Genomic DNA, 25,645 nt, shown 5'->3' with positions numbered 1-25,645 from the left:
CTTTATTGAATTTCTCATCCAAAGAGGAGAATCTGTCTTACTGCTTGTTCAATTTCTAGTGCATAATTGAATATCCTGAACTGAGTCGATCTTCACAATCTATGCATGAGTGGACAAATGAATGAATCATAGGATTTTGAAAGGACATCATGTCAGAGAAGAACTAACCATAGTTCTTAGGTTGTAGGCTTGAGCAGTTGGGTCAATCTTAGTGACTTCCATGATCAATCATGGTTCTGTTTTCAATAAATTACTCTTGGAAGCTGACATCTCCACAGAGAGAATTTTCTCTTCTCCCTGGCTGCTGTGACATGATCTCTGCTCTACCCTGCCCCTCCAACAATGATGAGTTGAAATCTTCATAAAGATCAACTTTCAACCATTGGGGGAACAATGACTTCTTGAAATTTGCAGGAAAATGGATAGATCTAGAAAACATTATATTGTGTGACCCAGAAAGACAAATATAAAATGTGCTCACTCATAAGTGGCTTTTAGACATAAAGCAAAGAAAACCAGCCTACAATTTACAATTTCAGAGAACCTAGACAACAAAGAGGACTCTAAGAATATAATCCACACGGGAAGTAGAAAAAGACAAGATCTCCTGAGTAAATTGGGAGCATGGGGATCATGGGAGAGGGTAAAAGGGGAAGGAAGAGGAAGGGAAGGGAGTGGAGAAAAATATATGGCCCAATAAAAACGATTTTAAAAAGTCCTATATCACAACTGACTCTTGCTGAGATGGGATGTCTTCCTGTGATGGTTAGTGCCTCCTGTCAACTTGACAGAACCTAGAATCGCCTGGAAGACACGCCTCTGGGCATGTTTATGGGGAATGATCTTGATTGCATTAATTGAGGTGGGAAGATTCACTCACTGTGGGTGGCACCATTCCCCAGCAAGGGTCCTAGGTTGTATGAATAGAGAAAGGGAACTGATAACAGCACAGACTCATCATTCTGTTTCCTGATAGTGGATGTGAGGTGCCAGCTGCTTCCAGCTCCTGCTGTATGACATCTCTACCACAATAGACAGTCCCCTTTTACTTGAGTCAAATAAAAAAACCTTTCTCCCTTATGTTGCTTTTGTCTAGATTTTTTTTTAATCCGAGCAACAAGAAAAGAAATGAAGGCATTACCCTATACATCTAAGTTCCTCAACACACTGAGGTTCTTTCTTCATGTTCTCAAGGTTTCGTGCTTAAGAATCATGCATTCATCATTTAGAGAGGACCACCAGTTCCTGAGCCCATGGGATCCTACATGAAGATTTAGAATGCTCCAGTAGAGACTCAGCCTTTCCTTTTGTGGTTGCTTCATTTCAAGGGTTTGAATAATGCTGAGAGATACCTCATCCATAATGAATGGAGGGTAGTCATTGAACTTTAGCCAGTTAACTCTGAAAGTTAGACAGTACTTTCCTTTCTAAGACCAATGGAAGGATCAGGTTTTCTCACCCTGCTTCTTTCTCTTCTCTTTCTTCTCACAGTGTCTCATCTAGGAGCCCATGCACAAAACCTCACTCTCTTCCAGGGAAGAGTTGGAGGTGCTTCATCCAGTCTCTGATTTGCAACTCAAGCCAGTATTGATGGAGACTTAGCTGCATTCTGTTTTCTCTAAAACATCCTTTTGCTTAGGAAAAATGAGAGGTTGGTGTGGCAGGGCTAGAGAAATATAAATAACTTGAAAATTCATTTACCTTAGCCAAGAATCCATGAGCTGGCATTGTCTGTCTTTACTCCAACTCTTTACTTTGGAACAGTTTTAGCTTCACAAAGAGGTAGAAAAGAGAGTATAGAGACTCTCTAGATAAACATTGTCTTGCTGTCCTTAAGGGAATGACTTACACTTTGGGGTCCATTCATCAGAAGTAGGGAATTAACATCATATTAACTAAACTGCAGAGTTTCTTTGAAATTCATCACTTTTCCCATCAGGCCACATTCTCTATTCCAGGAACTGACCTAGGGTACCATATTACACTTCCATGTTTTCCTAGTTTGGTTTCCTGTTGCTTTAATAAATTCTGACCAAAGCAAATTAGCTTACATTTCCCCACCACAACACATCATTTAGAGAAATCAGGACAGAAACTCGGACAGGAACTTGGAGTCAGGAACTAAAGCAGAGGCCATGCTACTTATTGACTTCTTCAGCTTGCTTTCTTATATCACCCAGGACCACCTCTCCAGGGGGGGCGTTGTACCCAGTGGGCTAGGTCCTCCAACATTAATCATTAATTAAGTAAATTCTCTCACAGACTTGCCAATGGGCCAATCTGTTAAAGACAATTCCTCAACTGAGATCCCCTGTTCCCAGATACGTCTAATGCCAAGACATATAACCTGTTTTCTTAGTCTCTTCTACTATGTGACAGTTTCTTACGTGCTCTTTGCTTTTTTATTTTCAATACCTTGTCAGTTTTTAGGAGTCCTGGTTAGATATTTTGAAGGATTAGCTTTGATCTAAACTAGTACAAAGATTTGTGATTAAATTTTTTAGGTTTGGGTAGAGGTGAAGTGCCAATCCCATTGCATATCTTGAAAAGTATAATACACGAACAAGAGAAAACCCTTGTTTGAAACAAAATATTTTCCAGAAGTTATAAGCTAGTCAGCCCCTGCTTTGGGTCTAAGATTTTTCTTGGTACTGTGAATATAAATATAAATGCTGACCTCTCTGTCTCTGTCTCCTTCACTCCTCCCAACCTCCTCCCTTTTACTATACCGTCTTTCCCTCTGTTCCTCTATCTCTGCCCTTTCCCTTCCCTCTATTTCTCTAGAAAATTAATAGACTGCATTTCAGGAATAATGACAACCCCGTTTTTCTCCCTTTCACATTATGCCACGAGATTGACACGATCATTTCATTTTATAGGTTTTAAGTTGTTCACAATCATCTAGCTATTGAAATACAGAGCTGAGGGTTGAATCCAGGGTTTTTTGACCACACAACCATGCATGCTTCCTACTAGATAAGACCTCAAACTGTGAAATGCTGTTCAGATGAACCCATGCACGAAGGAAAAAGCTATAAGGATTCTTCTGTATCTTTCACAAAAGTGTTTACCTAGACACGGACTGCTGTATGGCTTCTCAGAGGAGGTGACATTTGACTTAAGCAAAAAGATCATTCTGGAAAGAAGAAACAGGATTCGAAAATACCCAGACGTAAGAAGAGTGAGCAGGTTAGTGTGGGTGGAGGAGGTGTAGGGGAGGAAGATGTTGATCTAGCACCATCTTCCTGGAGTCCTTTCCTGAGGATGTCCATGAGATCAACCCTTCTCACCTTATCTCTCTGATGCTAGGACCCAGATGGTAGAGCATCAAGAGCACGAAACACAAGGTCAAGAGGCTTGGTGCACAATATGTGTCTGCTATTCTTATCTCACTCCCCTCTCCATCAGCTCCTGCATCTATCAAATGGTCATGGCATTCACTGCCAGGGGATTACTGCTCTGATGAGGAAAGTCGGGGAGAAAACCCAGTCACAATCATGCCACTCCCAGAGACAGAGCACACCTGAGTCATGATGCCCAAACTCAGGAGGCTCATCAAGAAGGCATGCTGGATGAGAGGGGAAGAAAGCACACACAGGTCCTCACAGGAGTCCCACACCATTGCTTACTTTGTTGCTTTCATTTTAAAGACTCACGGACCAATTTTCCACCAGTTTCTCAAGATTTGATTAGGCGCATTAGCATCTCAGGCCATCTGGTCATGCTGCAGTCTGAGAAAATTACATATCCAAGCTTTGATGGGGGCAGTGGATACATTTGGGCCACTACAACGACAACACATCCTGCTCTGGTCTGAATTAGTTCTCAATGCCCTACTATAGTTCTAGAAAATCACAGCTAAGGTTGGCATTCTTTGTGAGATATATACAAAATTTCCACCCTAGCCTTTACTGCAAAGATGACAGAAATCTTGGTGCTGCAAAGACTGTAGTCTTGTCTTACAGAAACCCAGGTTAGGCAGTTTTATCCTAATGAGGTTTAATCTTCACCATCACATCAATATCAAGTTAGAATAGGATGCCTGGCCACAGTCTCACAGCTTTTGAAATGTCTGTGCTTATCGCTGAAAATTCACTAAATGGTGTGTGTATGGGAGTGCCTGTGTGTCTCTGTGTGTGATTGTATGTACATGTATACACGTGTGTACATGCATGTGGAGGCTAGAGGTCATTCCTCAGGAACTGTCTGCCTTGTTTATTGAAACAGAGTCTCACACTGACTTGGAACTTTTCAAGTAGTGTAGAGTGGTTGCCCCCAAATGTGCCTTTCTCTGCCTCATTGGCTTTAGTTTTAGTATAGGTTCTGGAGATCAGACTCAGGTCTTTATGCTTGCAGAGCCAGCACTGTACTGACTGAGCCATCTCCCAAGTCCTGAGTACGTGGAAGCATGAGAATGAATGCCCTGTGCTCTAACATTCTGGTTTATTGAGTGGGAAAAGAATAGGTTTAGGATCACCCAGAGTAGGGTACAAATTTTAACTCTTCTATTGCTTCCTGGGCTTTTGTGAAGCCATAGTGGCATCTCCACTGTGTGGGGGCAGTCCAGGAAAAATGGCCTCTGTGACAAATTAGTGCAAACTTAGGAACTCCCAAAACATGTCTTTCTTATATTGTGCCCCTGGAAATCCCAGATCCAAAATGGATTTCACTCTGTTGAAACCAAAGTGTCAGCAGAGTTGTTCTCTTCCATGGGCTCTAGATGCCATGTCTCTCTCGGCATCTAGAACCCACCTGCTGTCTTTGGCTCATAGCCTACTCTGTCAGCAAAGTCACGTGGAAGCATCTTTAACCCCTCCCCCTGGCTCTTCTGCTTCCCTCTTCTGGCTTCTTTCTCATGTTTTGTTTGGGAACAGTCACAATCTGAGAGAACTTCTCCATTCTCAAGACTTTTACCATAATCAAATTTGTGAAATTCCCATTGCTCTGGAAGGGACACACTCAAAGGGGCCAGAGACTCAGGGGTCTTCAGGAGCTATGGTTCTGCCTACTGCAACAATTGTACCCAGGGTGGCCATGACAGTGATGGGGAGCACCTCCATTCCTCTGCAAGAGTGTCATAGACAATGCGGGTGAAACTGCCCTCAGGGGGTCGCTGACCATATGAACAGTCACCAGCCATTGTCTTGGGAGGACTCTGGTTCCAACGTGGAGGACTCACTCATCTCTACAATATGGGGTGGAGGTGGTTCCCACCGTCCCCAGGCCCAATCTTCCTTTCTGCAAAACTGTCAAGCCTGCTCAGCTCAGATGACTATCTCTGTGTGTAAGTATGTGCTTGGTCTACACTCTTTCCTTTAATGGTGACCTTGAATTGCTTCATTGATCCTACCCATCTTATCTGGGAGAAATGGTCTTCAAGAAGTCTTCCCTCTGGAGAGACAGGTAGCTGAACCACACCTTTAAGTCGGTCCAAAGATGAAGCCAGACCACATCCTCTTGGCCTCAGTGTGTAGACTCTCACTGAATTTTTTATTTTACTTCAATACTATTTGACAGCCTTGGGAGCGCAGCATAGGAGACTTGGTGGAAATATTACACTTCCTGAAGCAGCCCTCATGAGGATTCTCAGGGCTTTCTCACATATGTTCCTTATGAGAAGCCAAAGAACAGCCATTTAGTCTCCAAACCAGGATTTTTTCCTCTCTAATGGGTGTGTTTCCATCAAATAGACATAGCTTGCTTGCATGAATGATCCTTTCCCCTATTTTCACCAGCTATTACAAAGCCCAGAGAGAAAATTGCTGTCCATCTCAGACAAAGCTTTAAAACATCGCAGCCTGCGTAATGCCCATTAACTCATTTTCCTCCTCCTATTGTCCCTTTTCTCTAATTCCTTTGCCATTTTTTTTTTCATTTTAGTTATCACTGATACTATCTGCAAGCCCAGAATAAGGCAGAATAAAAATTATGGTAAATTCCCCAGAATTTCTTTTCGTATATGAGAAACAGTCTTGATATGTTTCTATTTGTTCTCAGCACCAAAAGAAAGAGGAAAACAAAATTCAGTGATAATATATGCAAATTAACCATTCTGGTTTGCTTTCTGTTACTATGATAAAAACATTCTGACCCAAAGCAGCATAAGAAGAGGTACATTTGGATTACACTTCCAGGTAGCAGTTTATCACTGAGGGAAGTTGGCACCGGAAGCCAAAAGCAAGAACCTGGAGAGAGGAACTGAAGCAGAGACCGCAGGGGAATGCCTTACTGGTTTGCTCAGACCACAAGACTGGGCATCTCAGCAGTCCCAGTCTGAGGCTGAAGGTCAGAAAGGTTACTAAGAGCTACTAGTCTTTAGCTCACATTGGAAGCCTGGAGAAACTGGTTCTACTATCATTGAAGGAACGCTGCAGCAACAGGATGGATAGTCTTGCCAGCAAGAGTGGAGCCAAAGAGGCAAGAAGCAAAGATTCTGCTTCTGTGTCTTTTTATCTGGGTGGCTCTTGAAAGATGTCTTCCACATTTAGGGTGGCCTTCCCTAGTAAAACGATCTGACAAAGAAAGTCCTAGTCATGCCCAGGAGATTGCATTTTAGTTGTTCCCAGAGTCAATCAAGTTGGCAAGTAAGTGTAATGAACCATCACACTGACCCTTGGTGGGACTGAAGCCAGCATTACCGTAAGGACAGGTTCTTCAGCTGGCAATGCGAAAGAAACCCCACACTTTGTATGCAGAACACACCAAGACCATAAATGCTAGTATTCTAAACGGCTTGCTTGCGGTTAACAGATTGCTGGAACCAAAAGCATTCTCTTTTCTCAGGGACATTTAGTTTTTATTGTATCTTTACTCATGGTCAGAAGACATCAGCAAATTTGTGAAGGGGATTGAAGATCCGTTTGCAAAGCATTCTGAAACTTTCACGCCCTTGCTTTTGGATGTGAGCTTGTGTTCTTAGAAAGGAAATGCAGAAATGACCTTCATTGGCTGGGAAAATGACTCTGGAAAGGTGCATCCTACACAAGCATGAGAACCCAAGTCTCATCCTCAGCATCCATGTAGAAAAGAGAGGTGTGGTGGTACCTATTGTCCCAGTGCAGGGGAGGTAGAGACAGGGCAACCCTTGGGGCTTGCTGGCCAGCCAGCCTCAATAAGTTGGGAGCTTTGGGTTCAGTGACAGACTTTATTTCAAAAAATCAGATAGATAATGACTAGGAAAGACAACTCATGACCCAGTGTCAACCTCTGGCTTACACACACACACACACACACACACACACACACACGCACAGTTTTACACTTTAGAAAATTCTGGTAATTGTAAAAAATCAAGGGTTTTTTCAATCAATACTAATGAAACCTCTACTGAAACTGAGCTAGAGGAAATCATAAGAACTCATCTCTGAAGCCAGCAAACAGAATCACAACTTAGAAGCCTCTCAAATTCTCTTAGATCATGCCTTCCCTTCTAAGTCTGTGCATCCACAGAGTCTAGAGCATGGCATGTGCTTGATGAATCTTTGTTGAGTTAGTGAGTAATACCACCTCCCCTCAGAGAGATGAAAGTCACAGTTAAGCCTCAGTAGAACATGTCAAGCCTAGTATTTGTCCATGTCAAGGACAGACAGTGTGCATTGGACATACACACCACGACACATTGAAACTATGGAAGAAAAATCCCACTGTACCTGAACTATATAGAAGAACTTTTGATTTCCTTCACTTTTCCCACTCAGCAAAGATGTGTCTGAAGGATTGCACACAGAATACTCCCATGTACGATCACTCTCCTGGGTGTGCTGAGTTTCATGTGCAATTCTCAGTGTGACAGATCAATCTCTGTCCGCATTTTTCTCACTTAAGAAAACATGCCAGCGCACAAGTGGATTAGAATGTCACTCTAAGGACCATGTCAAGCACTGGAATTAATTGAAAAGGACATCATCGCTCTCTTGGCATTTTGTATGGCGTCAGTGGGATATGACATGTGTAGGTATCTCATAATAATCAACACAGCACTTAATTATGATGCCAAGATTCGGTGTCACTCTATAGAAACTGTCTGGGACCACTGTGTCCTCACATGACATGCTGAGACCATCCTAGTCCCAGAGGCACCATCTGTGAGGCTCAACCTACCCTCACTGCAACAATCAATAAAGGCTTTTGCTGCTAATGTGAATGCCAACTCTGTTGTGGATTATTCCTACAAATGACAAGCCATGTAAGAATCACAATGTCAATTTCAACTCCATTTGTGCCATCATGACCTTAAAGAAACAGAATCGCCAGCAAACTTACCACCCCACCTCCGGCGGAGTGCACGAGCACAGACATCCCTTCCCGGAGGTTGGCAATCTCAAAGAGCATCGTGTATGCTGTGACGAAGTTCATGGGGAAAGCAGCGGCCTCGGAGAAACTCATGTCATCTGGGATCTTGTAGACAAACTCCACTGGTGTGCAGACTACCTCAGCCCAGGCATTGTAGTTGACAAATGCCATGACGCGGTCTCCAATCTGGGAATAAAGAAATACAGAGTTAAAGGAAACTGACTCATGATAGAGCATGAAGGAGGACCACACTCATCGGGAGCTGTCCGTGGTACATAAAATGCTCAGTGTTTCTCTGACATAGCTGGCATAGGCTGCTTCTCCTAATCTGTAGAAGTCCTTCTGGTTTTCATATTTGTTTTTGGATGCAACAATCACATGTCTATATATTTGCAGTAAATTCTCCAGTAAATTTCTAGAAATCATATGATTATTTAACGAGCCATTGAGAGCTTTTAGGCTTCCTAACTACCTATCTTCTATTGTCTCCTCTTCACAGCCATGAATTTGGAAAAACTCATCTGTCTCTAGAATAATACTCCTATTTCTTTTCCTTTACCTCCTCTCTTATTTCCTTTCCTCCTTCTTTTTTAAGCAGTTTCATGCTCTCTAGGATGACCTAAAACTTACTACGTAGCTGTAGGTGACCTTAACTTCTGATCCTCCTCTCTCCACCTTCTGAGAACTGGCGTTTTAGGTATGTGCCAGTATGTCTGGTTTTATGCACTGCCGAGGACCTTGTGCATGCTATACAAGCATTCTACTAATTGTGCTATATCCTTGTTTTCTGCAACTAGGATTCTGAAGACTGTTTAGGTGATAGCAGAGGCTTGAAGAGTACAGTACACCTGACAAAGGTAGGATGATGCACATCTTTCCTCTCCCCTTCCCCAGCTGTCATTCATCCAAACCTCATGCCCTTCCTTTAAGGCTTCTTTTAGCCCTCATAGCCAAGCACCCTTGGAAATACAGAGTTAAAAGAAACTGCTTCATGAGAAGTTGTTGTATTTGCATATTTGATTATAACAGAAAAACCCATTTGTGGGCAAAATCAATTCTATACTGAGCTCTAACCTTCATATTATATTAGTTATTTAGTCTCCATGACAGCTTTCTGGGGTAGTAGCCCCACTACGTGCATGTTGATACTGAAGGTGCATTATGTCTCTGCCCTGAGGTCATGCAGACAAAGAGCTGTCTGTTTCCACACGTATCATATACATCATTTCATCATATCACACTGCTCTCTTGCCATGATTGTTTATGTTAGCTCCTTCTTGGCCTTGAATTCCAAGCACAAGTGATACAATGGTAAATGAGTTACAGTTCATATTCTTAAAGTGTTCACATTCTCTGGAAAATTGCAGGTGGAAAATACTTTTGGTGGCGGGGCTTAGTAGGCAACTCTGCCTGGAAGGGATATTTTAGGAGAAAATAAACTTTTAAGCTGATGGTGTGAGCATAGCAATGTTTCGGACACTAGTCCAAAGGAGTGAAGATCATGTTTTACATGTGTGGAAGGGTTGATGTGGTCCAAGAGATTCCACAGTAGTCTGCTTCGTAAGACCAGACAGTTCTGTTTATTTGAGGATAAGATTGCTGCAAACTCAGTGTGTGGCTGTCACAGTGTCTATAAAGACTTTCGTGTTTATCCTGGAACCTATCAGATCTGGGTTAAGAGGAGCTCAGTTAGATGATACAGATGGGGACCAAATCTACAGTGTTCTAAGACAATCTGCACATCTCTGTCCCAATGTCAGGGCATCCCTGCTGGAGCTGAGAGAGCTCTGAGTCACTGAACCCTGGTTTGCCTTGCTAGCAATAGGAACAATGCAGTCTTCTTGATTTGAGAGGACAATTAATCACCATGATGATGAGGGCTGGACACAGAGGAGTAGCTGCTACTTACATCTTTCCTTTTTGCTGGAGATTTAAATGGCTTAAACATAAACAGGTTCTCCTGTCTCTGAGTCCCCCTGGTCTAGACAGTGAGCAGTCCTTGCTCAGACTTACCTGTGGCTCTGATCTAAACTTGCCTTCTTTTTTCTCATCTCTCAAGTCTAGAAGTAATCCTGGACTCATTGAATATTGGCTAGAAGTAGTCCTCCACTTTGATGGACATAGTTCAGTTTCAAGCTTAAACATAAATATATTTTATCATTTCTGGAGGGGTTTCTGGAATTAGAATCTGATGGAAATTAAAGTTCCCTTCCCATGAAACAAAACCTAGCATCCCCAAAGATGCATATTCATGTGTACCTCCCTATTTCAAGACATTTTTATCCTTCATAGCCAATATATTAAAATCTTTCAGGGGCCATAGAGTCCAGGTTCAATTAGCCTCCTTCCTTGCATGACACCTCATAAAGTAGCCAACCTATCTTCTAAATGAGTTATTTAACCACCTTATTTTAGTGATGAGGGAATCAGATAAACCAGGGTAGCTGAAATTCTGCTAAAACTTTCTTCTCCTTGGTCATTAGGACATCTTTGACAGAAGCATCGCTAAATGGGATGAGGTTTCCAGACATCCCTCAACATGCATTTAGAACATTCCGTATTTTCAGGTAGATTGAAGCTCCCACTGGGGTGAGGATAAGCTGCAGGCTGAAGGTTAAGTTGAAGAGAATAATGGCACTGGATTTTACAGGGTTCATCTCCACTCATTCCTTGCATGTATTTTTGTAATATTGGGGTGAGGGTGGGAACATGGGTAAAGACCACTAGATTCTAGGAACTGTGACTTAGGCTTTGGTGATGTAAATCTGGGGTCTGTGTCTACTTTCTACTTTCTAGCCTCACAGAGAATGATTGATTATTGTACCTTCTGAACCAGAGGGAATAGTAAGAACCTTTACTCTCCTCTCTCTCTCTCTCTCTCTCTCTCTCTCTCTCTCTCTCTCTCTCTCTCTCTCTCTCTCTCTCTCTCTCTCTCTCTCTCTCTGTATGTACTATGGTTAGAGTAAAGATGACTGCTCTCTAAAGCTGGGTATATTGTGTTCTTAAATGTCAATCTCCCTGCCTTTCTTCTGAGATACCAGTTATGAGTGAGAAACCTTGAATTTGATTTGTAGTAAGTTTTCAGATGCCAAAATCCTCAATTTTATGTTGCTGGTGTTGCTGCAGTATTTCATTAGATTGTGTGTGTGTTTGTGTATGTGTGTGTGTGTACCACAGCACTCATGTGGAAGTCAGAGGACTGTAGTGTGAAGCGGCGGGGCTGCGTCCCACCACCCGGCCACCGGCTAGCTTTACACCCGAAATAATTACACGGAAACTGTATTCTTTTAAACACTGCCTGGCCCATTATCTGTAGCCTCTTATTGGCTAATTCTCACATCTTGCTTTAACCCATATTTAGTAATCTGGGTAGCACCACGAGTTGTGGCTTACCAGGAGAGATCTTAACCTGCGTCCATCTCGGAGAGGAGCAGCATGGAGACTCCTATCGCGAATGCCTGAAGCGTCTCCCCAACTCTACTTCCTTGTTCCCACAATTCTGTTCTGTCTACTCCACCTACCTAATTTTCTGTTCTTAAAGGGCCAAGGCAGTTTTCTTTATTAATTAACCAATGAAAGAAACATAGACAGATAACTCTCCTCCATCAGAGGACAACTTGTAGTTCTCCCCTTCAACCTCGTGTGTTACAGCAATTAAACCAAAGTCACTAGGCTTGATGGCAAACACTTTTAACCAAATAACATCTTACCAGACACAGTGCTTCAGTTTTTAATAACCAAGTTGTATTTAGTTTGTATTAAGACAGTAGGAAGAGTCATGCATGCATTTTTTTTTCAAAATAAAATGTTTGATTGTGGAGAATATCACATGTGAATGAAACAGAACAATGTAATTAACCACTTACGTGTTGCCCTCTTCCCAAAGCCATTAATCCCTCACCAATTCTATCCCATTGTCAGGGTGAGAGTCCTTGACTTAAAGTAGTTTTTTTAAATCTAAAACCCTTTTCTTATCCATTCCTGAAGTGGTTCATGATTTGTAAATGATAACTTAAAAGGTATCAACCAGGTAAATACTTTAAGGAACCATATTATAAAATAATTAACACCCCTTACTTTTGTGTTTTGTAGTTGATTGCTAGGCCTGAGATGGTGGGAATGGGCAGCTGTAGATGGAGCAAGGGACTGTGCACTTGGTTACTACAAAACCAAATAGTCTTAATAGCTATATAAAGTAAATATGAAAAAGGAATACAATAAGACTTGTCCAGCCCACTTCCTCAAACTGTTGCCAAGAGCAACGAAGATAGTATATGAAAAAATCCTAAAAATAAGCAAACAAATAAAGTCATGAGATTTTTTGGAAAGTCCTATCATTACAAACATGGTTAATGTTATCTAGCTCAGAATGACAAAATAAACATTTCTGCTACTATTTCAAATGTGTCTTGCGTAGCTTTACTTCCTCACAGATTCTAGATGGTTACTGCTGCTTACGTCAGACTTAAAACTTTACCTCGTAGCTTTTCACGCTGTCCCCCAGAGCTTCAACAATCCCAGAACACTCGAATCCTGGCACCAAGGGCGTCTTAGGAGGGTTGTCAATATTCCCTTGTCGCACCATCAGGTCAATGAAGTTCAAACCACTGTGGACAGCAAGCAGAAAGGAAGAGATTCAAGATGAGATTTCCCCCCAGAGCATCACTCTGGCCTTTGCTTCCCTTCCCCTGCCTTCCGCCTTCTCCCTCCTTTCCTCTCCTTCCTTTTGTTAAAAAAAAAAAAATTCCTTCTTGCCAAAGTGTCCCTGATAGTAATGCCACTTAGCTAGATATCAGCAATAAAACAAAATTCAATTATCTCTATGAGGATAAGTAATGCTTTCCTGGCACTGAAGATCGCTGCAGTTCACGCTCTAATTTGGCCCCTTATCCTCCCTCAGAGTCTGTTCACGCTTATCCTGAAAACACATAGTGACTAGATTGATCATTAGACTTTCTAGCACTTAATCCAAGAGAACAAATATACTAGGGCGCGGTTATGAACAGACGCATGGAAAGGAGCCAGACACAATGGCTACTGGTCGATCTGTGAGACAGAAAGAGAAAGGAGATCTGATTTAAAAGGGTTCAAGACAACTAACCCACCACCTCTCCTCGATCATCACACTTGTTTATGCCAGCACTGTGCTCAAGCAGCACCAGTAATAGTGAACGGGACACATCAAGAGACTGCATTAGTTCCTACAGGAGGAATGTGGCTCAGGGAAGAGCCATTAAAGGATGGCCCCAGAGGTGTGAGAATACAGAATCTAAGTCCAGTCTGGACGAGAGAAGTGTCTTAGTTAGGGTTTCTATTGCTGTGACAAAACATTATGACCAAAAAACAAGTTGGGGAGGAAAGGGTTTATTTGGCTGACACTTCAGCATTGCTGTTCATCACTGGAGGAAGTCAGGTCAGGAACCCAAACAGGACACCATTCTGGAGGCAGGAGCTGATGAAGAGGCCATGGAGGGGTGTTACTTACTGGCTTGCTTCCCCTGACTTGCTCAGCCTGCATTCTTACAGTCCGGGATGGCACCACCCACCATGGGCTACACCCTCCCTTATTGATCACTAAATGAGAAAATGTCTTACAGCTGGATCTCAAGGAGGCATTTCCTCAGCTGAGGCTCCTTCCTCTGATGACTCTAGCTTGCATCAAGTTGGCACACAAAACCATCCAGTACAAGAAGTTAGAGTATTTTTGGCTAACTCATTACTTTAAAAATGAGACAGTCATGAAACTTATGTCTAAGTCATAGTCACAGGAAATCATATGCTCAATTTCACTGACGCCATCAATGTACCCAGTGGCTTTGCGTACGTTGGCTTCAATCTAGCGATGCATTTAACTTCATTTGCTGACTGCACAGAGGAACACATCTCATTGAAAACACGCCTTTGTATCAAGAGATGCAGTCCTTAGAAGCTTCTCATTTCCATTAGCTAAACAAATGATTCCATCTAACCCAAGGTCCACTAGCAACTGGCCAAGCAAGAAAGCTTGACTGATTTTGAACATAGAAAGGCCTCTTTGACTTTAACTCGACCTGCGTCCCTGCTCTCACTCGTTGGTCTCGTCCATACAGGATGGAGGAAGGCAAAGAGGATGATTTCCTTGAAGGATGGGTTTAAAAGTCGACACTTTCTCGGGATCCTCCTGATTTGTGTGTGAAGTGAGGTCCCCAACTTGCTTCAGGTGACGGATCTTGTAAGGAGCCCTTTGGAAGCCAACTGTGAGCCTTATGACACTCCTTAATTTCTATAGTTCCTAGCACACAGTGGTCCCACAGTCACACCATAAAGAAAGTGCTTCAAGAACGCCTGCTAAACAAAGGACCAGGCATGGATATGTGGACGTTTGCACTGCAGGTCAAAAGCGCACCTTTTTCCAACACCAGAATGATGGGAACACTTGAAGTGGATGCTCAGACTTCCAAGACTTGAAGTGGATGCTCAGACTTCCAAGGGTTCTACTTTGATGTTTTTAAATAGTCATTTCTGTCATTTCAAACTGTTTTCCAACAAAAAGTCCTGTTTCTTAAAGATCTGGGGATATGGAGGTCAAATCTCAACTCCATCACTTCTAACTATAGGACCTTGAATAAATAACTTGGCTTCTCTGCTCCCAGGTTTCCCATCTGAAGGCAAGGGTTAGGCAGCACCCACAGGCTTATTGTGAAAATTAATGAATCGTGAAGCCCCAAAACATGGCATCAGCTTCATAGAACATATTCAAGAAACATCAGGCTTAGAGTGCTCATTTTCAGTTAAGAAGGCAAGAAGTATGAACATTTGAGGAAGCCTCCCCCCTCTTTTTAAAATAAAATAGGGGGTGTGTTAAAAAAGAAACTGCTCCAGAGCTTACACGGGACAACATCAACTACATACAAACCTCGCTTCTGTGAAAAGGTCCATTGTTCTAAGTCACGGTACAACAATAAAAAGAATTTCTGTGTCTCGAATCAAGCACTCCACCTCACCCACACACAGTTCAACTCACTGTCTCCCTTTGTGCGATAACTTGTGGTTTTCTGAGACCCAGATGGCGAAATGCCAGAAAACAACCACTCAGCCATTTTGAAAACAGCCACCGCGGAGAAGGCTTCATGCTAGATGCCCATTACACAGCTCAAGAGGGCCGTCTCCAGTCACCTTCGGCGTGAAGCGGACCTAGTGGCTGTGAGCTGCGATCCGTGCTCCTGAACTCTCAGTGAGAAGAGTTAAGATTTACTGTTTCCACACTGAGATATTCGGTTATTCCATCAGGGCATGGGGAATGCCCCTGTTCCCCGGGAGACAAGCACTTCAGGGTCTGTTCCGGTACAAGAGACCTGACCAATATTGGGAGTGGACTACATGTATCCGTGGAATCCTCTACATCTTCTTGAAGCAGAGATAACTTGAGTTTGTTAGGAGTTTGATTTGTGGTAGGGACTGTACTGAGGATTTTTGTTTGATTATTTTAAACTCAACAATACTCCCATGAGCAATGAACTGCAGTACCCATTTCCAAATGAGGAAACCAGAGATACAAAGATTAAGCCAGTATTATCTTTAAAAAACATTAAAGGATTTGACTTCAAGCATAATATAAACTTGAGCCTTTATAGAATGCAGTCCACTATGTATGCATGTGGCAGGTGTATGTGTGTGTGTGTGTGTGTGTGTGTGTGTGTGTGTGTGTGTAGTGTATGCACATGTGCACATGCCTACATGGAGGCCAGAGGACATTGGGTGGCCACCTCTATCACAATCTAGTTTACCAGTTTATACCCTTGAGACAGAGTCTCTCACTGAATTCGAAACTATGCTGGCAGCCAGCAAGCCCCAGTGATACTCCTGTCTCTGCCTCCCTCAGTGCTGAGGTCACAATCATGTATGATGTCACATCTGGCTTCCATGGGCACCATGGAATTTGAACTCAAGTTCTCAAGCTTGTAGAAGTGTTCTTATCATCTGAGCCATCTTCCCAACCTCCTGAGTATGCTACCTCTTCATGGAAACTTCTCCAGCAGTCACTCTGGGGGAATTGGCACGCCCTAGGGCAGCACATATAACTCCTTACTCCTTCCCACTTGTCAGCAGTTCAGTGTGCCAAAGGGAAGTCCAATATTGGAAGAGTGGCCATTCATAATCCAAGCAGGAACTATTCTTTTTGAGAAAAAGATTTATTCTTAATTATTTGTATGTGTTTGTGTCTGCCTGTGCGTATGTGCAAATGAAGCAGGCACCTGAGGAGACTAGAGGCATGGGAAGGAAACCCACAAACTTGAAGTTACAGGCAGGTGCGAGCCACCTAATACAGGTTCTGGGAACTGAACTTGGGTCCTCCACAGGAGTAGTGTGCAATCTTAACACTAAGCCATCTTCTTGTGAATTTCTGGTATCCACAGAAGCCAGAAGAGTGTGCTGAATCCCCTGGAAATGTAGTTACAGATGGCTGTGAGCTACCATGTGAGTGCTGGGAACTGAACCTGGGTCCTCAAGAAGAGCAGCCAATGATCTTAACTACAGTACAGGGTCATCTCTTCAGCCCCAGGGAACACTTTTAATATGGGCAAATAAATTATTCCAACAAATGGTTGCTCCCTAAAAGTAAGTGGAAATATTCTTAAGAGAACAATTTGGTGCCCCATCATGCCTTCTCCTCTCTAAATTTCTTGTTTTTCACACATCTTTCTACTGGAATCTCTTTCCTTGAATTCCCTGTGTGATTTCACAAAACCTAAGCCTACAAACTAACAAGCCCCATCATCCACCGCTGAAACATTATTTTTTCAGACAAAGCAATGATGTTAGAAATATGGAAACAAAAACCATGGAGTGAAGATTGTTGACCTCAGCATCATGGTACTTAATGCTTTGTTATATGTATTCTTGCTATGTTAAAATTAAAACCTTCCTTTTTATTTAGACAGAAAAGGAAGGTGATGTATGCTGTGAATATGTTTTATTGCCAATGGTTAAAAAGAAGCTGCTTTCGACCAATGACTTAACAGGGTAAAGCTAGGCTGAAATAAATAAATAAATAGAGAGAGAGAGAGAGAGAGAGAGAGAGAGAGAGAGAGAGAGAGAGAGGAGACAGAGTCGGGGAGAAGCCAAGTAGCCTCCCACAGGAGATAGACGCCTCCACCAGAGCTCATTGGAACCTTGCCGGTAAGCCACAGTCACATGGTGATACACAGATTAAAAGAAATGGGTTAATTTAAGATATGAGTTATCCAGAAATATGCTTAAGCTAATGGTCAAAGAGTATTGCAATTAATACAGATTTCTATGTAATTTTGGGAGTCTGGGTGGATGGGAAATGAACAAGCAACCTCCCCCAACAATGGCCAGTGATTATGATAGATAACATTTATGAGGCACTTACTGCATCCAAGACTAAGTGGTTTATACATATGGTTTCATTTATTTTCTACAACATCCATAAGTAATGCTTAGGGATAATGATATTATCCCAATTTTACAAAGAACAAAATGAGGGCCTGTTGAAGTTCCCAATGTCAAGATGTGAGTGATATGAACCCAGAATCTCCATACTTCCTTCCTTTGGAAGATATCTCCCAGCATTCCCAACTACAAAGACTGGACCTCCGCATCTGGTATGTGAAACACCTGATGTTTACCAAGCAGTATGCTTGGTCTTGGAAGCTTAGAGTAAACACACAGGACCAAACTCCTAAAATCTCACCGAGTATGATGAGGACCTCTGTGCTGCATAGAAGCAGCACACTCACATGGCCACCAGGTATGTGCTGAGAGGGAATCTAGACAGAAGTCAAAACACAGATGCCCGAAATGTTTTATCAAAGAAGAGTTCCCGAGACCCTCTGCCATCACCAAAGGTATATTTAACCCCTTTGCTTTAATTTTCTCCCTTCTACATGAGGGGGTGGTTTGACTTCCTTGGGGGTTAGGCCAAGGTGCTGGTGTGGATGCAGTGGTGATAAGTACTTGTGTCACAGAATGCCTCTCACACAAGTGCTCCAGAGTGTGAGCCTCAGCGACCACCACCATTCTCATAACACACAGAGGGCATCAAGGGTCAAGTTCATGGGGAAACAGACTCCAAGACTGAGATTCGTGTGATTCTGATAGTAAGTGTTCTAGGGAACAATGGTTGGATCATCTGAGGAAAAGCTGGCTTGGGCAGAGGAGAAGTTATTTCTGATGTACTAATACAGAGGTCTCGGAATCCATGAACACTCCTGTTCTTTTAGCAGTTCTTAGTCAAGACAAGAGATTGTCCTGAGTAGTCACAGCTTGAGAGCTGCAGAGAGAGGAGGAAGGGAAGAAGGGATGCGTGGATGGAGGGAGGGAGGGAGAGGAAGAGGGGAAGAAGGAGGGAGAGAGAAAGAGATCGATCTTGGACATGGGGATCCCTTCTCCTGAAATTAATTCTGTAGAAGGTGATGGGCTGGCTATGAGCTGTCAGTCATTACTCCCAGAAACAGGATGAATAAAGACCAGGGCCCTAAAATAATGTTCTGGTGACACATGGTAGGATCCACGACAAGAGCTGTGGTGAAATACTTGCTTTAAGGCTTTTACCCCTTCATGGTCCTGGAGCAGTTGTTACTTGTGAATATTGAAGGGTGTCTTTGTGTGGTGGTCCCTGAGACGGAAAGACTTACATGTTCTAATAACTAATTATGTAAAACCTGACATTAGAAGAACACCATTAATTAAGGATGTAAAGTAGTAAGAGGAAAGGAAAGTGAGGAATTCAAGAGATCAAAGAACAAAGAAAGGGGCAGAGACTGAGGACAAAGAAAACAGAAAGTGTTTAGCATGCAGCGCCACCAAAGTATTTGCAGAATTTGCATATTTCTTGGGGGTAAAAGTCCATATTAAGGACTCTGGATTGACAGCTGGGGAAACTGAATGAGACTAAATTAGGCCTTCTGAATGTGGGTGACGGTTATGTTGATCTGTTGAGGGGGGTGCGGCAATGGGTCCAGGACTTATCCTGGGTGCATTAACTGGCTTTTTGCAGTCTGTTCCCTATGGTGGGATACCTTGCTCAGCCTTTATACATGGGGGAGGGGTTTGGTTCTGCCTCAACTTGGTATGCCAGACTTCTTTGACTCCCCAAGGGAGTCCTTACCCCCTCTGAGGAGTGGATGGGGGAAAAGATAGGGTGGCTGGAGAAGGAGAGGGAAGGGGAACTGGGGTGGGCATGTAAAAAAAATTAACAAAAATATGTTTATTTTTAAAATCCATATTAAATCATATCCAAGTGCTTTTTATACCTCTGTAGGAAGCTAAGGTCACAGAATACTGTGGAAATTTGGCATCAAGGGAAACATCTCCAAATTCCATGTGGAATTTGACACCCAATGGACAACAAGGGCCCCACCATCTAGGACAGCCTCCACCAACAATGAGAAGGACCAAGCAGATCTGATGTGAGGCTCTGGCCAAGCAAAAACAGCAGAAAAAGTGAGCCACTCATTATTATGGTCTTATCTTACTGATAATATGCTCATCAAAGCAGTTAACTCCAATCCAGATAGGGTCAGAGAAGCAAATGTTTGATTCATTTCATTTCTTAAGAACTGAAGTTTGAGCCGGGCGGTGGTGGCGCACGCCTTTAATCCCAGCACTCGGGAGGCAGAGGCAGGCGGATCTCTGTGAGTTCGAGGCCAGCCTGGTCTACAAGAGCTAGTTCCAGGACAGGCTCTAAAAAAGCTGCAGAGAAACCCTGTCTCGAAAAACCAAAAAAAAAAAAAAAAAAAAAAAAGAACTGAAGTTTGGGTACCTGTTTGTTACTCCCAGTTGATGGCATAAGCATGCCCAGGAAAATAAGCCTTGACTGATCTCAAAAAACTCTTACTCACATTTTTTTCTTTCTTGGCTTTTTAAACACTTGTTTTGATATCTCAAGACTGTGAAAATCATTTGCTTTTGGAAGGAAAATTATGCACAAAGCAAGGACACCTTGTATAGGAAACCCAAATAGCATCTTCTGTGAGGGCAGCCAGAACCATTCTTAGTGAATCACGCCAAAGAGTAGCCCCACATCCCATAAAGGGTGCAAACAGTGTGTTTTAGATGGCCCAGCCCCTTTCTTTCTACTTCTCTTGACGGTAGTCCCCTTGAGGTCTGGCTCCACATAATTCTGCTCACTCTCACTATTCACAATTGTTAAGTAAACAGCCTTTACATCCATATGATATATAGGGAATTCCCTGATCCATCTGACATGTTTGCATAGCCTATCGTTCTCTTATTAGTAAATGATGGGATTGTTGCCCCACCCAGATCACTTTCTCTATAACATGAACAGTGATGATGGATGCTATTATCAAAGGATATAGCTGTGTGAGTTCTTTATTGCTACTGTGTCTGGGAAAGGAAATATATTCATATCATCTGTCTAAATTAGCATCCAAGACACACTTCAGGAGTATTTTCACCATGTAATAAAATAGCCGAAGAGACATATTGAGAATGTAAATACCCAGAGCCAGTTTTCAACAGGAACAGCAAAGCGCGGCGCAAATAAGCTCCCCTTGATGCCAAGACTAATGTTTTTGATTCGGGGGGACTTGCAGTTATTTAGCTACTCAACCCCTGGGAGCAGCAGATGGTATTCATTCCTATGACGGTTGCTGAAAAGGTTAACATCTCTATGTTCCATGTTTTCTTCTGACCAAGGCATGAGCTTCAGAAGGGTTCTTGGCAGCAGATGATGGCACAGAACATTCATTCTCATCTAATCTACATTCAGCAGACCTCTGTGTTTTGGGGGTTGGCTAGGCAATGATGTTACAACACTGACAGTGACATCTGGGCTTCCCAGGAGTTCAGAGCTCAGCAAATAAATGACTACACAGTGTGACATTTCCATAGGAAGCTGCTATCCAAGGGTCATGGCTAGCAGGGAGAAAGTAGCTATCCCCTTGTCCCACTGGGGGTGGGTGTATCTCAAAGGATGGAATGGGCTGGGCAGGCTCTTCGCCTCTATTCTTCAAACCCTTCATCCCTAGCCCACCTCTCCATGGAGAGGGAAAAGGTTCAGAGCGACCCCAGCTTGATTTCTCCATAAAGCCACAGAGGGCCCAAAGAGTCCCACATAGAAACAGTCCACTTTTGCTGTCGTAGGGCAGTTATGTCCCAAGACATTGCTGCTGGTGAGAAAGATGTGTAAGAAAACTGTTGAACAGTAGGACAAATGGAGAGAGGTAAGGACTAGTACAGTTGTGTCTGTATCTTCCCAGGGTGATGGGAACAGGCTAGCCAAGATAGTAGCCATGGGACACACATGTGGCTATCAAACACTTAAAATGTGGTCACCGTGACTGAATACAGTAGTCACTGCTATGGTAGCTGTGACCTAATACCTGACTTAGGAGGAGGAATGTTTCATTTTGATTAACATTTAAGACCCCACACTCCCCAGTTTCTCACTCCATTGATTCTGGGCAAGGAGAGAGACAGGCTAGCATGGTAGTGGGAGCACGGAGAAGAAGGCTGTTCACTTCATGGCACACAGGAAGCAAGGAAGCAAGAAACTGGGGACTAAGAACATAAAGTCCAAGAGACTGACTTTTTCCATCTAGGTCCCACCAGTTGAAGCTTCCAGAACCTCCTAAAAGAGTGCTAGCAGCTGGGGACCAAGGGGTCAACACATGAGCCTGATAGAGACATTTCAGATTCAAACCCTAGCACTAAAGAACGGAATTTCAAATGTTGTTTCATTAATATTTAGGTGTAACTATGCTAAAAATGAGGCAGTAGCAGGATCATGATGCTCCTGCCTTCCCTGTGGATAATTAGCAGCTCTAGAAGTGTGTCTGTCAAAAAATGCTCAGCACGGGGTACATCAAAGGCTTGCAAACAACACTTCTCCGACTAGAGACTCAAATGGGAAGACATCTGAGAGTTTCTGGTTTTCCCTTTTTCTTTCTTCTCTTGGTTAATAAAATTATCCCTCAGCTCTGCTTGGACTGAAGCCTGGGGTGTACACTGGGGTAACGGGAAGGAGGAGAACCAAGCAAATCAAAGGCTTTCTGCACTGACTGCGTTGGAAAGGGCCAAGGTTTACCCCTGGAAAGTGGAATGTGAAAGACCAGACAGCAAGAAGAGAGTTTAACATCTGGATGGCTCAGCTGGAAAACTGCTTGTCACGTAGCGTGAGTGCCTTAACTCAGATCTCCAGGACCTCTGTGAAGAGCTGAGCAGGGCAACCATTGTAATACCAGCACCAGGGAGGCAGACAGAAGGGGCGCGAGGCTTGCTTGCTAGCCAGTATAGCTAAATTGGGGAGCTCTTTGTCAGTAAGAGAGCCTGTCTCAAAATAAATATATGGATGAATGAATGTATATGATGGAGAAGAGAGGAAGACTCTGTACCAAGGTCTTGTATCCATGAACACTCGTGGAAATACACATATGGGGAGTTGGATGGAGGAAGAAGAAGAGGGTGAGGGAGCAGAGTGTGAAGAGAGCGGAGATCATCTGTAGAAAGCAGGAGGCATTTGGGGACGTCAACAGGAAAACATTATTTTCAAGACCTTTCTCTGTCTCTCTAATGGACCCAGCTTACTTGTTTTCTAGAGAACGCTGGATTGACACAGCCTTCAGCGACAGTGACGTAAGAAGTCTGCTCTTCATTCAGGAGTGAACGAGCCCAGCTTTGCTGAAGAAAGGAACGAGTGTGACTAGGAAAAGAAGAGCAAACGGTGCAAGGAAGGAACCAAGGGGCTGGCTGACAGCACAGACCTTGCTGCTCGGAGGAGGCAGGAGGTGATGATGGCCTTTGCTGGCTATTTCCTAGCAACCCAGAGGTGCTGGCTGTTCCTCTGGTCACATCAGGGAAGCCCTCAGAACTGAAGCTGCTGTTTCAGGAAGTGCGGAGGATGCATCGGCCCCTGCATGAAGCATCTCCAGCTCCGAATGAAGGTTGAGTCAGAGTGTATGACAAAATCCCCAAACGGAACAATTTCTGTGAGTTTTGCTGGGAGGATAAAAAGAATCCAATTACAAAATCACTCAGACCAATCATAGGAACGGTGGGCTTAATAGCTCTCCATTAGCTGACTGAACTAGAGGTAGCAGAGATAAATGAAAAAGCAATTCTCTTTGATCCTAGGCAAGGCCTGCTTTTCTTCTCCCACCAAAGACGATGAGTAACTATTCGGAGAAGAAAGAGGGAGCTAGGGAGAGTGTACTGAGAGAGACTCATGAGAGTTCACATGAATCCCAGAATGCAAACTACCTGCATGGGGCGGGGCACTGCCCATTGTGTATCAATTTCCTTAAACCTACCTTTTCTTGAGGGGAAAGAAATGGGCCTAAGAATCTAGGCTCGAATGAAGACAGCTATGATGTATGGATGTTGTGTTAGCTACCAATCAAGCTGCTTTCCCACTTCAGGGGCTAGTGCCTATGACAGGCCAGAGAATCATAGGTGCATAAAGAGGGATAGACTGGATGCTGGAGACAGACACACTCGTCTTAAAACTAAGCTCTCCGTCTTATTGTCTGGGCGATTATTATTTATTTATTGTGTAGTGCTAAGATTCGAACTCAAGGTCTCCATGCTAAGGATGCATTCTACCCCTGATCTCCATCCCTAGCTCAGATCCTGAACAAATTCATTCACCTCTCTGATCTCGTTTTTTTTTTTTTTTTTTTTTAATCTGGTGTCATAGAGATCGCTACAGAATGCTCAGAATAGTGTCTGTGACACAAAGAAAGGATTCCATGAGGTTTTTATGATATTAGTAATGATACAGTAATAATATGACTAATGCATGAATGATAAGGAAATGACGTTAGCATTCTTAAGTTATTTTCAAACAGTGGGAGTTGGACACAAATAGATGTATGATCTAGATGCTTCAGGGACAATTGGGACAAAATAGGGTGACAGAAAAAGGTCATAATTAAAAGGACAAAACAGGAGAACTACATTTCTGAGCACCCATACAACACCCCATAGGAAACACACCCAACTGTCTGAAGATTGAGGAGTGGGGATTGGGGGCTAACGTGTCCATAGGAAGATGGAGACAGAGTCGTAGAAATACCGTTTCTTTCCAAATTCCATTCTTGATACACAGGCGTTGAGGGAGACCTGAGTAAGTGCTCCCGGAATAACAGTTATCAGAGGCAGCCCCCGGGGTTCTCTTGACAACCCTGGTCTCCAACACTTGGTGGACACAGAGGTCAATAGGGAGAAAATTACAGAGCATTCTCAGAAGTCACAGCCCAGAGAAGGTAGTTATTAGAGAGCAGGGAAGTAACTTCGGGTTCCAAGGTAACGCGGTGTGTTAAGAAGAAATAAAACTCCCTGAAAACATTTCCACGGGGGTTCATTCAGTCCTTACTCAAAGATCCACCAGCTGCAGGTCTTAGGAGAGATGACCTTTCTTGTTTGGGAAAAATGCTAGATAGACCCAGATTCTTATTGATGAGGGAGGGAAGCTTAAAGCTACGTTTATCTTGAATGTGTTACTAGATGTTACAATAGCTGTATTTATTACCATTAGAGTCAATCATTTATTTGTCTCTCCTGTGAATACTTATTAGATGTCTATATTAACCAAGCCCATACTTGGTCTATAATTGGTTATTGGTAGTGTTAGAATTTCCAAGGTTACTAAATAGGTATGAAAGTCTTAATTTTATGTTGTTTAATAACTTTGAAATAAGAATTTTAAGAGCCTAAAATGGAATGAACAGGGTTGCCATTCCAGTCCTTTCTCTGATCTCCCCAATCTTTCCTGCATGGACAGTCTGTCCTAGTGAGGCGTGGTGGTGTGTACCTACAATCTCAACCCCAACCTTTTTTAAAATTAGTTGTATACACACACACACACACACACGCATGTGTAAGTTTACATATCCTTTGTGGTTCTTGTTCATATCTTCTGCAGTGTTTTCTATTGATTTTGGAATATCTATTACCTCTTCCCCCCTACACATACATTCACATAAGGATACACACACATAAACACACACACACACACATTCCAAGTGAGCTGTTAATCACACAGTCCTATTATTCTAGGCCAATGTATGAGAGACGTAAATACAGCCTAAGTTCTTTATCCCTTCGGGGACTAGTGGAGAGAGAGATTTAGAGGCTGCTAAGCAATGACCAATCAACTTCTTTCCTTGCTGCTTGAAAATCAGAAGAAAAGCCTTTTCTGTTGTCCTGGAGCTTACTAAAACCTGTACCAGGCAGCCAAATCTCAAGGTTGATACCTCTGCCAGTCTCAAGATGGAAGCTCATTGCAGGAGCTAGCTCAGGTGAAAGGAGTGTATGAAAAGGCAAGAAGGAAGAGAGCAGAGCCGAGAAGAGCAGGGGCCCATCACAATGGTCAGCACAAATGAGA

At 43.0% G+C, this 25,645-nt stretch overlaps 1 protein-coding gene across 1 annotated transcript in view; it reads right to left on the bottom strand.

The window, feature by feature from the left end:
* Vat1l (vesicle amine transport 1 like) overlaps positions 1 to 25,645 on the bottom strand; it is a 157,568-nt gene that overhangs the window by 121,884 nt on the left and 10,039 nt on the right. The window contains exons 2-3 of the mRNA XM_038312235.1: positions 12,770 to 12,899; positions 8,263 to 8,478 (exon numbers count right to left, since the gene is read on the bottom strand). Of these exons, the coding sequence (XP_038168163.1) occupies positions 8,263 to 8,478; positions 12,770 to 12,899 (346 nt within the window). The remainder of the gene's footprint in view (positions 1 to 8,262; positions 8,479 to 12,769; positions 12,900 to 25,645) is intronic.

This window comes from Arvicola amphibius, chromosome 15 (assembly GCF_903992535.2).
Source record: "Arvicola amphibius chromosome 15, mArvAmp1.2, whole genome shotgun sequence".
Classification (NCBI taxonomy): domain Eukaryota; kingdom Metazoa; phylum Chordata; class Mammalia; order Rodentia; family Cricetidae; genus Arvicola; species Arvicola amphibius.
This window is presented reverse-complemented; position numbering and strand designations above follow the sequence as displayed.